Genomic DNA, 17,485 nt, shown 5'->3' with positions numbered 1-17,485 from the left:
TCCTTACAAAATCAGTAATTGCTGATCTTAAATGCATAAACGCACTTGTACCCAATACATACCAATCAACGAAATAATTAATATTACATTTGTACATATTGAGGTATGTCCATATATATTTATCTACATAAGTACATAAGCAAACTTATATACATACATACATATATATTTACATGCATATAATGCAGTCCGAATGTCCCTATGCTCGCCGGTCTAACCGTTCGTCTGTATGTTCATACTGGTCGGTGCGGTTACCGCGATGGAATTTGAAAAAAACAAGTTTTTCTCCACCAATTGCAAATTGTTTGCATCGTTTGGATCATTGACTGGACATTCGTGCATATCAAACGGTCAAACGGTGGTCAGCAAACAAGGAGAGCAGTTAGCAGCGGATTCCCTGCTGCCACAATAACAACAACAATTGTCGATACAATTTGTGTGGTGAGAAGTAATAATTAGTTTGTTATGTGAATGTGGTGTAAACAAATACTTTTTTTTAGCAACTTTATGCAAATAACTAAGTGAATTTCAATAATATGAATAAAAAAGTTAACGTGATGAAAACTTATTTGAAAAAAAAAACCAAGTCCGTTTGAAGAGTGCAAACACGTTCTTGAATGAAATTGATTTCTAGCGCCATCTGTGAGGCAATAGCATTCAGAAGCAAGCTGTGTTACTTAATTTATATATTTTTAATTAATTGTGATGTATATGGAATACATTTTAATATCCGTATTATTTTTTAATGTAATTACTTTGATAATATTTACACGCAATGCTTATAAAAATATTAATGTTATCGTAGAACTTTTTTTTCGCTTTCAAGCACTGTTTCGTATTCGTATTGGAAGCACTCGTGCCAGGGAAACGCCAGTCAATGAAAAGTACTGCCATTCGCAAATTAAACGTCAACGGATACACATCCGCTTCGATACCCATATCTCCATTCACATCTGCATCCAAAGAGAGGTCACCACCTTTGGAAGAATTTTACAAGGAAATATCTGAGGATCAAGTTTTTGCACAAACTGAGGAAAAGCAGCAATCGCAACGAGCGCCAAACAACAAGGATTCGAACGCAAATCGAACAGTAAAAGGTGAGCTTTTTTTTTTTGATGAAAATTCATTAAGTTCTGTGCAGTAGAAGATGGGGGGAAAAAGTGAAATTACATTTACATATAAATGCCATGCGAAAGGAATGCTGATGAATTGGCATAGATTTAGGTATACATACACGCCATTATCGTCAATTGAGTTGGATATGAAATACTTTATTGTGCATAAGTTATGCTTATGAGCTTGAATGCTTGTAAGATATAATAAAGTAATGCATAGCATAGTGAAGTACAGTACAATCGTGATAGTCCGACATTTCTTAAGGGGTTATGCGCAGTTATGACTTTCAAAAAATTCGATTTTTTTTATTTCATTTTTGTAATGTACATACAGTGGCTCAATAAAGAACTCGGACAAACCTTAGTTAAAACTTTGTATAAAAAACACTGCTAAAATAAAGGCAATTTGAAACAATATTTTTCGATTTCTAAATACTTTATTTATATAATTTAAGAAATAACAAAAACGTAAGATAAGTCGTGTACACTTCTTTTACAATAACAAAAAAACTTCAAAATAAGGAGAATTCACGCCAAAAAAGAACTCGGACATGGAAATTAATTTTACTTTAAAAGCCAATAAAAAAAAAAAATTATATTTTGTGGGAAACCCTTTGGATTTAATAACAGCATTTAGTCGTTTCGGCATTGACTCCACCAAATTTCTGCGAACGGAAGGATACATTTTAGGCCATTCGTCCTTATGAGCAGGCCCTTTTTGTTTGAAATTTTGTGATTTTTAAGTTTATTCTCCAAATGCGCCCATAAATGCTTATACATCAACCACAAGCGAATATCAAGCGCCTTATGCTTGTGGTCATTGTCTTGGTAAAAATAAAATTGTTCCTTTATACCCAATTTTTCAGCACTTTGAATTGAATTTCTTTTTAAAATTGAAAGATATTGCTTGTGATCCATTATGCCATCAACAAAAAAAAGATTTCCGGGTCCGGAGGCGGACATACATCCCCAAACCATCACTGAACCGCCGCCGTGTTTAACAGTGGCTCGCAGGTTTTTCTCTTTCAGCTCCTCATTTGGCTTCCTCCATACATACGACTGCCCATCTGATCTGAATATGTTGTATTTGCTTTCGTCGCAAAATATCACATCTTTCCAGAGTTCAATGTCCTTATTTTTATAGGTTTTTGCAAAATTAATTCGTTTGTTTTTATTTTCCTTACTAATGTAGAGTTTTTTTTCTTGCGACTCTGCCATTGAGGTAGTTTTTTCTTAGAACTAATCGCAAAGTTTCTGCATTGCAGTCAATTTCAAGATGTTCTTTAACTTGTGTTGTAAGTTTTGGAGCACTTAAATGAGGATTTGCTCTGACTTGGTTTACTATCCACCGCTCGTTAGCGTCCGTAAAAAGCTTTGGCCGTCCTGATTTCACTTCGTTTTCTACAGATTTTGTTTCTTTAAAGCGTTTTATGGTGTCACATACAGTTGTTCGCGGTCGATTTACAAGTTTGCCGATTTCACGCATGGTTTTCCCATTTTTATGGTGCTCAATAATTATTTTTCGCACTTCCACCGAAGTTTGGCCACGTTGTCGACTCATTTTACAAAAAAGGAAAAAGGAAATGCGTACTTAACACAATTTACTTCCAAAACTGTCGATCGTTCCTCAATTACCTATATATAATTTTTATTTATTTATTTATTTATATAAGCTTATACAATGTAAATTTACATATGTACAACCTAAAAACATGCAGCGCTAGCATCAGAGGCTATCAGCTGACCGTTGAATGAATGATTTGTGTTAAATTCTTCTCAATAGGTCGCAATCTTTTAGAAAGTTATATATGGTTTTTATGTTTTCCTCAGTTGGGCTGGAAAGGAGGGAAATAGGATCCGTATTAGAGTAACATTCTCTTTTATCTCGAAGCATTGGGCAAAATTCTAATAGGTGGAGGACAGTTGCTGTGTCGTTGCAAAATGGACAGTTATTGGTTCTTATGCCACCAAGGAGGTGAGCATGCGTAGCTATTGTGTGTCCTATCCGGAGACGTATGTATGGAGTGAGAAAGTTAGCTGGAATTGTTGCAGGATATACTGGTTAGATCCTTGCTGAGTTGACTATTGTATAATGATGATTATAAGAAATCCAATCGATGAAGAGTTTCGAGTGCCTCTTTTCATTGATGAGACGATATATATCAGATTTTGTAAAGAAGTTGAGTGTTAATGTGGGCGCGTTAGATGCATCTTTTGCTAATTCGTCTGCGTAAAAATTTCCTGTTATACCAGTATGGCTAGGAACCCACATTAGCTTAATTTTCTTTTGATATAAAATAAGATATTCTCTAATTGAATTGATGACAGTAGTTTGGTTATAGCAATTTTTTATAGCTTGAAAACATGATAAGCTGTCGGTACATATTACATACTTTCCAGAGTTTTTAGAAGCATGTAGAACAGCGTGGAAAATTGCAGTGGTCTCAGCAATAAATATAGAACAGAAAGGGAAAAACAGCCCATAGGATATCGGCTTACCTTTCTCGCTAACGACAGCAAAAGACATATTTGAGTTTTTAGAGCCGTCCGTGTAAAGAAATCTCCAACTATTATGTTTCAATTCGCTCGCAACTACTCGAAACTCAGCGATATAAATCGCATTAGGAGTGATGTTCTTAGGTAGGCGGACTAGATTGTCTATAAAAGATTCTTTAGGAATCAACCATGGTGGATGACAAAGTTTACGTAATTTAGGTGGTTTTAATGGCAAGTTATTTGTTTTAGCGAAAATCGCGCAAATGTATATCGCTGATTAAATTTTTGGCAATCGGATCCGTGATGACGATGAAAACAAAACTTTACGTAGCATGTTGTTGGAACCAAGAATAATCCTAGGGTAGAGTTTCATAGTACTGTCTTCCATGTTATCCCTTAGTGAGGGAAGGCCAGATTCAGCTAATAAATTTTTTATAGGCGATGTTGGAAATGCACGAAGCGATCTTCTTATAGCTGAATGATAGGGTGCAGCAAGCATTTTGAGATAGTTTTTTGAGTGATGTCCATAAATTTCAATAGCGTAGTTTATTACTGAGAGTATTAAAGCGTTGACGACTTGAATTAATAGAGCTGGGCCAATGAGCGAGCGCTTACATGATAGGTACTTAACAATATTTGAGTTTTTAATAATTCTATTTCTTATATACTGACAGTGATCTTTAAATACATACAGGGTTGGCCATATTAAACTGACCCATTGAGTAACCCTATAACTTTTTACTGTAATTTCAGATCAGCTAATGACATACCGCGTTAGAAGCGTCAGTCGAAGGAGATTTATACCATGAAACAGTACACCCCAATAGAACGCGCTGAAATTGTTCAGCTGTACATTCGATGCACAAAAGATTTTTGTCTTCCGGCACTGTGGCTAATACCCGACGTCCAAATAAAAAGCGGCCAAGACGATCTAACGAAAATATCGCGGCCGTACGAGCCAGTATCGAGTCATCGCCGCGAACGTCAGGTAATCATCGTTCTGCTCAGTTGGACATCCCTCGGACCACTCTACGATGTATCATTCGTTTGGATTTGGGGATATTCCCGTACAAAATACAACTAAATCAACAACTGTTGCCGGCCGATAAGCCTCGTCGCTTGGAATATGCCAATTTTGTCGTCCGAATGGCCCAAACTGATGAGGATTTTTGGCATCAAATCATTATGAGTGATGAGGCCCATTTCTCCTTGAACGGAACCGTAAATAAGCAAAATTGCCGTTTCTACGCCACTGAAAACCCTCAAATTATTGAAGAGGTACCTCTCCACGACCAAAAAGTTACAGTCTGGTGTGGCATTTGCGCTGATATGGTCATTGGGCCGTTCTTCTTTGAAAATGGTCAACACCAACCATTGACCGTCAATCAAGAGCGTTATCGGGCCATGATAACCGATTTTGTGATGCCGATTGTTCGTGAAAATGGTATGGAGCACTTCTGGTTTCAGCAAGATGGCGCACCACCACACACAGCACGAGCCACCGTCAACTTATTGAAGACTTTGTTCCCTGGCCGTTTGATATCAAAAAGCGGCGATTTTGACTGGCCGCCACGATCACCGGATTTGACGCCACCGGACTTTTTTCTTTGGGGCTATTTGAAATCTAAGGTTTACGTCAACAAGCCAAAGACACTAGGCGCACTTAAGGCCAATATCCGACGGGAAATAGCCGCCATATCGGCCGAGACGCTGGCCAAAACTATGGAAAACGCCGAAAAACGGGCACATTACGCTATACGAGCTAAGGGCGACCACTTGCGCGATATCATATTCAAAAAGTGATGCAAACGAATCTCCTTGAACTAAATTAAATGTTTTTCACAATGAAACACAAAAAAATGTTTCTTTTTCCATATTTTTTTAATAATCACATGGGTCAGTTTAATATGGCCAACCCTGTACTTACTATCTAGAACTAATCCAAGAAACTTAAGTGTAGGAGAACATGTAATATTAACATTATTAAATGAAATGGTTGGAAAATTACAATTTTGTTTTCTACAAATGTGAAATGATTTAGATTTAGAGTACGATACTGAAGCGCCTGACGAAAGGGACCAAGATGATAGCTGGGAAAGGAAATCTACAAAGGAAGATGATATGGAATTCAGGTCGGAAGATTTGGAAAATAGGAGAAGGTCATCAGCATATAGCTGGTGACATATATTAGGAAAATTTGATAGAATAGAACTAATTTCGTCAAATGCTATGGTGAACAAAATAACTGATAACGGAGATCCCTGAGGAGTTCCGTTATCTAAGGGAAGTGTGGAAGAAGATGTATCAAAAATAAGAACTTTGATTTTACGTATGTCAGCAATAACGCGCCGAATATTCTCTTCCAAGGCGTCAATCGTCTCGGGCTTATCTGCGTAGACAAGCGACTTCACATAGCCCCACAAGAAATAGTCCAGCGGTGTTATATCGCACGATCTTGGAGGCCACGCCACAGGTCCACGGCGAAAGTTTCCTTCAATAAATCGATTGTTGCGTTGGCTGTATGGCATGTAGCGCCGTCTTGTTGGAACCAAAGGTCGTCCACATCAACATCGTCCAATTCAGGCACGAAAAAGTCATTAATCATGGCTCTATAGCGCTCTCCATTGACTGTAACATTATGGCCGGCTTCATTTTTAAAGAAATATGGACCAATGATTCCCTCTGCCCATAGAGCACACCAAACAGTGACTTTTTGAGGATGTAACGGCGTCTCAGCAATGGCTTGTGGATTATGTTCACTCCAAATGCGACAATTTTGCTTATTGACATACCCATTCAACCAAAAGTGAACTTCATCGCTGAACAAAATTTTCTTGTGAAAATCGGGATCGGTGGCCATCTCGTTTTGGGCCCATTCACCGAACGTGCGACGCGCTTGATGGTCGTTCGGCTTCAATTCTTGCACGAGTTGGATTTTGTAAGCCCGCAAACCAAGATCCTTCCGCAAAATCTTTCATAAAGTGGATGGGCACAGCTCCAATTGCTGCGCGCGATGACGGATGGACTCATTCGGGTCTTCTTCGATACTCTGCTCCACAGCAGCAATAGCGTCTTCGGTGCGCACTGTACGACGTCTCTGAGGATGCGTATTATCCACTAGAGCAAACGTGGTGCGAAACCGATCCATGGTTAATCGAATTAGTGACTCTGATGGACGATTATGCCGACCGAATATTGGACGCAGCGCGCGATGCGTCGGGCGAACCGAACCATTATTTTCGTAATAAATTTGTACGATTTGCAAACGTTGTTCAAGTGTAAGTCTATTCATTATGAAATGGCAAACCAAACTGAGCATAAATCAAGTGACAGCTGTCATAAAGACTATCTACGAAAAAAGTAGTGCCAACTTGAAAACCTAACCTCTAAAAAAAACACCCTTTATATTGTTTCAAATTCCCTTTATTTTAGCAGTGTTTTTTATACAAAGTTTTAACTAAGGTTTGTCCGAGTTCTTTATTGAGCCACTGTATATTCAAAAGTATACGCACGAAATTTGAAGTAACGGGTGATCAATTAAGAGGAGTTTTTTTCATTTGCGTTTTTTTTACAGATCGCGCGCGAGTTGTGGCAAACTGTCATCGTGGATTTGTTGAACAGCGTTTGGCATTTCATCATGGAAAGACTCACACCGCAACAACGTCTACAAATTGTTCAACTGTATTATGAAAATCAGCGTTCTGTGACAAATGTTTTTCGTGCGCTTAGACCGCATTATGGTCAACATAATCGGCCTGCCTTAAACACTATTCGACATACCATCAACAAATTTGAATCCGAATATTCATTGGTGGATAATTCTCGACCGAATAGACCACGTCCAGCAAGAAGCATTAAGAATATAGCGGCAGTAGCAGAGAGTGTACGTGAAAACCGCGATGAATTGATTCGGCACCGTTCTCAGCAACTTGGACTGTCGTATGGAACAACTTGGTCAATTTTACGGAAGGATCTTCATTTAAAAGCATACAAAATACAGCTCGTACAAGAACTAAGGCCAAATGACCTTCCTGCACGTCACCGTTTTGCTGATTGGGCTCTTGAAAAGATTGAAGAAGATCCGCTGTTTTCGAGCAAAATTTTGTTCAGCGATGAGGCGCATTTCTGGCTCAATGGTTACGTCAATAAGCAAAATTGCCGTATTTGGGATGAAGAGCAATCAGAACAGGTTCAAGAGCTACCTTTACACCCAGAGAAAACAACGGTCTGGTGTGGTTTATGGGCTGGTGGAATCATCGGTCCATATTTTTTCAAAAATGATGATGGCCGCAACGTAACTGTGAATGGTGCTCGCTACCGTACCATGATATCGGACTTTTTGCTACCTGAAATTGAATCTAATGATCTCTACGACATTTGGTTTCAACAAGACGGAGCCACTTGCCATACAGCTCGTGAAACAATGACTTTATTGAGAAGTCATTTCGGAGAGCAGCTGATTTCACGTTTAGGACCTGTGAGTTGGCCACCAAGATCTTGTGATATCACACCTTTGGACTTTTTTCTTTGGGGATTCGTGAAGTCCAAGGTCTATGCTGATAAACCAGCTACGATTGAAGCTCTGGAAGCCAACATTACGCGTGTTATTCACGACATACCAGTCGAAATGCTCGAACGAGTGATTGAAAGTTGGACCTTCAGAATGGACCACCTTAAGCGTAGTTGCGGCCAACATTTGAATGAAGTCATATTCAAAAAGTAAATGTCAAAGAATGTCCTTTCAAATGATAAATAAAGGTTTTGAACATAATTTACATTTTTTTTTTTTTAACTATTGAAAAAGCACCTCATGATTGATCACCCGTTAGATCTAAGTAATACTTTCGGAGTTATACCTAAATATGTAGAGGTGCCTCGTCACGTTTTAAGGTACGTATTGAAACTTTAAACGTGTTTTTTTCAAAACGGCATTTTTCAAGTCGGTGTACACGATATCTCGAAAACGGTTTGTTTGATCGGTCAACCGTTTTAACTCAATCTTTAAAGATACATTTTCTAGTAATTAATCGTTCCTTTTGTAAATCTGATACTTATTTTCCATTTTATAATCAATTTACGGCCAAATTTTAACGTAAAAATCGAAATCATTTCTTTTAAAAGCTGCCATTTTGTGAAAATTCACTATTTTGATTAGCCGAACGATTAATTACTAGATAATCTAATATACAGGGTGGCTGATGAAAGCCGCTACCAAAAAAAAAAAAATTGAATAACTTTTTTTCTTTTTAAGTTATCTGTTCCATTTTTGTTTTAATTTGCAGATTGATCTTTAAAATTTATTAAAATGGATAACTGGGACACGCAAACAAGAATTTGGATAGTCCGCCGCTATCACGCACTGGAGTCCGTAGATTGGTACAGAGAGAGTACAGGCGGATTGTTACCGATTAATAATACAATCCCATATTAAAATTGTTTTTTGTACTAATTAGACGAAAACTGTATTCAAATATTTATGTACTAAACCTGAATTATCGCTTCATACTAAAAAATTCTTTTGTAATATTTACCAAAAAATGCAAATATGCCTGAACTGTAAACGCCGTTGAATTGACCGAAGCGTGCTTTAAAACTCCAGTTGCTTACGGAAATTCAGACGCGTACGAGGCGCGACAATATATAAAAACCTCACTTCTATTTTCACGCAATTTAAACAATTTGTTAAACTTTATTCATTTCATAAACTCTAAATTCATATACTTATAAAATATTTTCATTAACAACAAATAAAATACAGTGAACTTAAAGTGTTGTTTGTTATAATTTCGGAAGCCTCGTATTTTGAGCCATCGTTGCTTTTGCCTGCAACACGGATGTTTGGCGGCGATCCCCCGAACAGATGGACCATAATGAGACTGGTGAATAATTTTGCTGAGCAAGGAACAGTCGCAAGAAGGCCTTATCATCGAAACCCACCAGTTCGGACGGAGGAAACGATCGCTGCTGTAGCTGCAGCTATACAAAGGGTTTCAACAAGAACCTTATCTGCTCAACGTGGTGTCAGCCGACAGTCTTTGCAAACAATAATGCACAAAGATTTAGACTTATTTCCCTACAAAATTCAAATGGTTAACAAACTGAATGCAGCAGACTTGCCGATTCGCTTGGAATTTTGCCAGAAGATCCTGCAAATGGTGGAAGAAGACCAAAACATGTTAAACTGCCTTTTCATGTCTGATGAGGTCCATTTCGATTTAAACGGCAATGTGAACAAACAAAATTGTCGAATATGGAGTACTTCTAACCCACAGATACTCCACGAGACGGAATTGCATCCTCTTCGCGTGACAGTGTGGTGTGCGGTTTCTTCACGCTGTATTGTCGGGCCTTATTTTTTTGAAGAAAATGGTCACACCGTTACGGTTACTGGAGACCGTTATTTGAAAATGCTGAAAGAATTTTTCTATCCAGAACTACGCCGAAAGAGAATTCCTTTCAACTCTGTGTGGTTTCAACAAGATGGGGCAACGTCTCACATAGCCCAGACTGTTATGACAGAGTTGCGACGAAAATTTCCCAATAAACTGATTTCAAGAAACTCCGAATTTCGTTGGCCCCCCAGGTCGCCTGACCTTACTGCACCTGACTTTTGGGGTTTATGTAAACAAGAAGTTTATAAAACAAAGCCAACAAATTTGGATGAACTAAAACAATCCATTCGGGCAACAATTGCGGCTATTCCTGTCGCAACTCTCAAAGCAGCAATGAACAACTTTTTACTAAGATGCCGCACTTGTGTCGACGAGCATGGGGGGCATTTAAATTCAATTATTTTTAAAACTAGTTAAGCTACATTTAATAAAATTTAATGACCTTCAACTTGAAAAAAAATAAATTAATTCCATACACTAAAAAAAAGTTATTTGAGTTTCTTAATGTAGCAAAATTCATCAGCCACCCTGTATTAACAAAATTTTTTTGGTTTTTTGATTTCAGATAATCCAATCCTGAGTTACGATGTACACCGTAATTCGTCTTTTTTTAAAGGAGGTTCCAGAAATCGCCTGCAGCGCGAGTTATGGAAACCCCCATAACACAACCACCAACCAAACCCCCAAGGTTACATATATAAGTCAATGAACTAAATTAAAATCATAAGAATTATTGTTAAAGTATAGAATAAGCAATTTGTAATTTGAGTTCATAAGAATTATTAAAATATAGAATAAGCAATTTTACAATAAATTTATAAGCTTCATATTACCGATTGCCGAATTAACAAAAATTTGTAAATTGCTAATTAAGCAATATTAACATTATTGAGAAATTGATTTAGTATTAAATGCAGAATAAGCAATTTTGTAATTAAATTATAAGTTTCATTTTTAAACACTTTCAATAAAAGAATCAGTTGTAATTCAGTGGTGAAAGAAAGTAGTGCATTGTTTTTTTTCTATCCTTTAAAATAGTGATGGGCAAACTCAGCACATTTGCACTGTGCAGCAGCGTGTGCTTCTGCGTGAGTAAAAGTGCTAGGTGAAGGGGGATAACAAAGCACAGGGAAGAAACAGAAAAATTGAGCGAGTTGTGTCTGTGTTTGTACCCTGAATGAGAGAGCAATTATTCATGAATTTTTACCAGGGATGCCAACTTTTAACTTCATATCAACAAATTTCTAAAAAAATCGGTTTTTTGGTACATTTTTCTTCAATAACTAAATTTAATATTGTACATATTACGCTTTCAATTATAATAATGAATTAAGATAATGAACAACAATAAACAAGCAATTAAACATTTCAAAAGTTCGCGTAATACTGTTTTTTAATTGCTAGATGTAAAGAAAATTAAGACCTCTGAAAATATTTAATTTGAGATTAAATTAAAATCTTACATATTGGAAAGCAATGCCAGTTAAATCTTCAATAATATTGATCACTGCATATACTGACGAATCTGTAAATTATTCACACTTATCTTATGATTACTTAAATGGTTTTTGAAATCGGGTATATTTTTTTAAATTGATGTTTTTTGAATTGAGCTAAGAAATCCAGAAAATCAAATTTGTAAGCAAATTACTTTATAAAACTGCAAACTCTCTTCAGCTACCGAAGTTTGTCAAATGTTTCAGAATTTTTAGCTACTATATGATACTACTTTTTCTTTTATTTTTCATAAAAAGTGGACGTGATTGACAACTAATTTCGCCCATCTAAATCCAATAATAATAAATCCTAAAGCGAATAAAGATCCAGCGGCTTCGTTGGCTGGGTCATGTCGTCCGAATGGATACAAACGCTCCGGCTTTGAAAGTATTCGATGCGGTACCAGCTGGTGGTAGCAGAGGAAGAGGGCGGCCTCCTCTGCGTTGGAAAGATCAGGTGGAGAGGGACTTGGCTTCACTTGGAGTTTCCAATTGGCGCCGGTTAGCACGAGAAAGAAACGACTGGCGCGCTTTGTTAATCTCGGCCAAAATCGCGTAAGCGGTTATCGCGCCAATTAAGAAGAAGAAGAAATCCAATACACTCGGATATGCACAACTGCAAATAAAAATAAACAACCAATAGTATATACTTATGTATATAAATCATGAATAATAAAATCAACAATTTCCAAAATTGATTCCCACATTTAACAACTGCGGCAACTCTTTCTCATAAGTTTTGACATTTCATAAATAAAATCAGTTTTTTCGTGATTTCTTCATTTTTCGACGATATTTTCGGAGACCGTAAGTTACATATTATTGTCGCATAAAAAACCATTAATATTAAGTGTATTTGTATGGTGTGAATGCAGAGAAAGTGCTGAAAATTCTATTTGAAAATTTGAAACGGCGAACGTCAAAACAAAGTGCACAGTGATCAACTGCCGACAAAAACATAAATTTATTTCTAATGTGTAATATTATATATTACTCTGTTTTAACTTTTAATTTAGATAAACAAAGTTAAATAAAATATTAAATATAAAACATTTGGTTCAGCATGACCTCAAATAAAATAACATTGTTAAATTTGAATCCGAAGAGGAGTGTAACTTTTTTATGCAAATATGTAGACGGAGTATCACAATGCCTTGTATGTGAAAAACGTGTGGTGTGTAAGGTTTTTAACATAAAGAGACATTAAGAGCTGCACAGGAGTGATTATGATGAATATGTAGGAAAAGAAAGGAAAAGTATATACAAATCCTTAAGTCTAAATGAAGAGCCCGATTCGATGTGCCAAATTACAGAAGGTCGGAAAAATTCAAATTATAAAAATTTTTTTTTAATTTCTTAGGAAAGCGAAGATTGCGTTGTAGATGCAAAGCGTGCAACTTATGAAATCGCGTTAAACCTTGTTCGTGAGAATCGTGCATTTTCGGATGGCGAATTGGTGAAGTCTTGTATATTAAAAGCAGTAGGAATTTTGTCCCTTTATCTCGTAGAACTATAAGCAGACGAGTAGATGAAGTGGCGGAAATTACAGAATCGCAGTTAAAAGAGCGTATAAAATCATTCACAGCGATTTCATTGGCAATTGATAAAAGTACAGTTGATGCCTACCTAAATATATGTGAATAACTTTTGGACATTATTCCATTGACAGGGACGACTAAAGGTGAAGATTTATTTCAATGTGTTAATGAATGTACTGAACGTATGGGTGTATCATGACGAAAAGTGGTTTGCGTTGCCACCGATGGTGCGAAATCCATGAGCGGATGCAAACAAATTTCTCTAATCAGTTTTGTGTACTGTGCGCATTGCCATATGCGTGTGATTTGAATTTGAGAGCAACTAAGTACTCACCAAGAATACCCACTCTACTATGATAATTTCCTCAATGTTTTTTGAAAAAATCCTCTATTTTTTTTAATGGAAACATGTATAAATTGTCCTTTTTAACAAAAAAAATGTATAACATCCATTGTTTAAATAAAACATGGCTGGTTGAGATTACTGTTGTGACCAGCATTCTTTAAAAAAAAATTCACTAACATAAAACATACGATATACATAAATACAAACTTATATGTAAAAGAAGACAATTTTTTCATTCAGAAAAATATACACCGATTTGTCAGTACAAATTTATCTCCACATAGTTTAGCAACTATGAAACTTTGACATGCGAATGTTCAAACTTCTTGATTATAAATCGCCTATGGTTCTTGGTTACAAAAATTATAAAAGTAAATAAAATAGAAACTTGCAAAGATGATGTTAATATTCAAAAAAGCGTTTCCAATAAAAAAAACCAAAAGCATTTTATTATTTAATATGAACGATCAACACTTCGAAATCCCTTAACATGGAATGAAGTCCCCTTATCTGGTAACTTTGCTATTGGCAAAGCTTCACTCTCTTTTTTACAAACACATATGCGTTGCTCAGAAGTGATTAATATACGTACACGCCTATTGCTTACCCTTCTGATGTAAGTTTGTCGCCCCCCCATCTAGCACTTTGCTAGCACGCTCTGCTGCGAGCGTGCCACGCTGCTGCCCGTCCCTACTTTAAAAGATAGGAACATAACTGGCGCAGTCGGCTTAGGCCTGGTGGACGACTTCGATTTACAGTAAAAACAATTCCTGAAGGACTGACATCACAGAAGCAGTACGAAAATAACTTCGAGGGAATATCGAAGGAAAATTTAAAGTACCCCCTGAAGGACTGTGAGGGCATATCACAGAAAAAGCTTTGAAGAAATATCGAATATCGGAGAATTTCAATTCCTTACCACCAGGAGCAACATGTTCAAAATCGTACTCTTAATTTGGTGAGTAAAAATTGTGATGTGTATAAATAAATATATATAATAAAAACAAAAAAAAAAAGATAAATTATCACAAACAGGCTTGTACAGCCTGTTCCAAATACAATAAACTGAGATTCCTATCGAAGGACCCTCCAGTATAACAGAAACTCAAATCTGCGATTCCGTAGCCTTAAAGCCAGACCCTCCAGGTTAGAAGAGCCCATAAAAGTAAATAAATAAATACAATAATAAAGTAATAAGGGAAAACTGAAACAGTGGAAATTTTTAATAAAATCAAACAAAACAAAAAAAGAAAAAACAAAACGAGGAAGATATATACTAACTTTGTTTGTTTGTTTGGTTGTAATGAATAGGCTCAAAAACTACTGGACCGCTTTTAAAAATTCTTTCACCATTCGAAAGCAACATCATCCACGAGTAACATGGATTATATTTTATTTTGGAAATAGGGCTCGAGATATAGGTCAAAACGTGGACCCGGGTAACCTTCGGATGTGTATGTACAATATGGGTATCAAATGGAAGCCGTTGGTGAATATTTTAGTCCAGAGTATTTTTCATGCCGCTCCGTGACTAGGGTCTCGAGATAGAGATCAAAACGTGGACCCTAGAATGTGTTTGTACAATATGGATATCAAATGAAAGCTGTTGATAAGTGCTTTAATACGGGGTAATTTTCATACCTATTGATGACTAGGGTCTCGAAATATATGCCAAAACGTGGACCCTCCGTGTCTTTGCACCGAATTAAACCAAACGTACGCACATTGTTAAGTAAGTATTGAAAATGGGTTTCGTAAAGTTTGGTTGTAATTCGGAACACCGGCAACGCGTACAGCGTTCTTTTGAACCAGCGTTTACTTTTTTAACGCTTGGGGCGGAACTGAACTGTCAAATTGATGCCATAAGGGAAAAACGTAAGTGCAACATGTAAAAATTGTTTGTGAATTTTTTTGGAGTGGATTTTGGAACAGTGAATAATTTCTTACGAAATTTGAGAATTTAATGCGAAATCCGAATGAAATTATGTGTTCGTGGAAAAAAATTGTTTTTTCGTTTTTTTTTTTTTTTGAAAAATATAAATGGATAATGGTTAAAAAAGCTCCAATGCTTAATAAAACATATAAATTGAAACGAAAAATTCATGGATGATCAGGAAAAAAGACGATTGTTTATTCATATGCGTTGATTTGAAATTTAAAAACAATCTTCTTTTTTCCTGATTTTCAATTTATATTTTATATTTACTCAAAAACAAATAAAAAAACAAAAAATATTGTTTATGCCAAAGCGATTGAATAAAGAATAAAGAAATAAATAATATGAAAATCATATATTTTCTGTTCTAAACCATATCTATTCTATTTTAGTGTGCCCAGCGAAGGGGGCCGGGTTTGCTAGTGTAAAATAAAAAGAAAGAATTTTTGAACACATTAAAGAAAAATAGAAATTAAGAAACAAAAAATGCAATAATAAAAAAAACAAAATATACATAGATATATATTCCTACATACAAAAAAAAAAAAAAAAAAAAAATATATATATATATATACATATATTTTTAAGAACTATAATTTATTGTTATAAATAAACAACAAAAAAAAAAAATTTAAATATTATTCACGTATTGATTTATTTCCCATAGAGAAAAAATAATTATACTGCTAGTAAATGAACAAGCGAAAAACAGGTAAATCTATTTCATTTAGACCATACCCAAATACACTAGGAATACTTTTTAAAAGTAGGAGTTTAAGTTCAATATCCGAAGAATCTCCTTTGACAGATACATCTTTTCGATTAGAAGCAAATAATATGGCTACTCCTCCAAGCGAGCAGCCAAACACTGTAGGGAACCTATCCCAAATTTTCCTCTTAGATTCTCTCTTGAATCTCTCCGTATTCCAGACGCTATAAAGGAATTGCCAACATACGAAGGCAACCCAAGACTCTTAAATGAATTTATTAACAACGTGGAAGAAATTTTGCTTCACATAACAGCCTGTGATGCAACACCACAGGGTCAGATACTATTGCGAGCCATCCGCAACAAAATCATCGGACAAGCTAATGAGGTGTTAAATATGTACGGAACACCTCTTATTTGGGATGACATTAAACAGAACCTTATCCTACACTACTCAGATAAAAGGACCGAAACTTCTCTAATTAGAGATCTCCATAATATTCGCCAAAAATTCAATAATGTAGAAAAATTTTACAGCGAAATAATAGAAATCCAGGCAGCTCTACTTAACAATATCCAAATACACGAAAGAGACGAAAGGGTAGTAAGATCTAAGAAAGAACTTTATTCTGAAATGTGTCTAAATAGCTTTCTGATTGGATTAAGGGAACCACTAGGCTCGACCATAAGGGCATCCAAGCCAGACTCACTAGCAGAAGCATTTTCATTATGCATTAAAGAACAAAATATTTTTTATATGAAAACAGATCCCATTACAACCCAAAATAAAGGGCAGCCAAGGCCATACACTTCGTTTTATGGTGGAAACAGGTATAATAATAGATTTACACCTTTTCCGCAGCAAAACCAGTTTTCATACAACAATCAATATACATGTCCCCAACAGTCAAAAGAAATAGTGAATTATAACGCCCAAACCTCTCAACGTAGGATAAACTCCAACTTCCCGAACCAAAACTACAACCAGAACCCATTTAGAGGTAACACGTTTCAAGGATACAGTAAGCCAGAGCCTATGGATGTAAGCTCCAGCTATGTGAAAACTCAAGCATCAACAACAAATCAAAGATCCTTCAAAACTGACCACACGATGCGTACTCTCGCATGCGGAAATCAATATAAGAGTAGGGAGCTTTATAACCCTCAAAGCAACAACTATCTAGATCCATTACCACCAATCGCAGGTTACCAACAAAACTTAGATCAGTACCAAGAAGCAAAAGATCATTCAAACATTGAGGACAACACAAATTTTCGCGACTTAGCCTCAAACAACAGACAGGATACCTAGATATAAATAAGCATGGTAGCGAGTTAGGCAACATTAATATCTCTTCCCCATTTGGACGACCTCTTAAATTCCTAATTGACACAGGAGCCTCCTCATCATTTATAAACCCAAAATTTATAAATCCTTCAGATCAAACAACATGTAA

The 17,485-nt window shown here is 36.1% G+C and overlaps 1 protein-coding gene across 6 annotated transcripts; it reads left to right on the top strand.

The window, feature by feature from the left end:
• The first annotated feature begins 146 nt into the window (after nucleotides 1–146).
• On the top strand, nucleotides 147–12,622 carry LOC128855816 (uncharacterized). 6 transcript variants are annotated; one of them, XM_054091010.1, is made up of 3 exons: nucleotides 147–441; nucleotides 827–1,097; nucleotides 7,186–10,946. In XM_054091010.1, exon 3 carries the CDS (start codon nucleotides 7,249–7,251, stop codon nucleotides 8,332–8,334), a length of 1,086 nt encoding a protein of 361 aa, XP_053946985.1. In that variant the 5' UTR covers nucleotides 147–441; nucleotides 827–1,097; nucleotides 7,186–7,248; the 3' UTR covers nucleotides 8,335–10,946. The 6 variants fall into 6 exon arrangements, with proteins under 6 accessions (XP_053946985.1, XP_053946986.1, XP_053946984.1 ...); XM_054091011.1 differs by having other exon boundaries at nucleotides 806–1,097; nucleotides 8,894–10,946; XM_054091009.1 differs by having other exon boundaries at nucleotides 806–1,097.
• Nucleotides 12,623–17,485: the final 4,863 nt, after the last annotated feature.

Source organism: Anastrepha ludens, chromosome 2 (assembly GCF_028408465.1).
Source record: "Anastrepha ludens isolate Willacy chromosome 2, idAnaLude1.1, whole genome shotgun sequence".
Taxonomy (NCBI): Eukaryota; Metazoa; Arthropoda; class Insecta; order Diptera; family Tephritidae; genus Anastrepha; species Anastrepha ludens.
This window is presented reverse-complemented; position numbering and strand designations above follow the sequence as displayed.

Bases quoted from the DNA above. Each gene is read 5' to 3' on its own strand.
- LOC128855816 (XM_054091010.1), top strand. From the start codon at position 7,249: ATGGAAAGACTCACACCGCAACAACGTCTACAAATTGTTCAACTGTAT.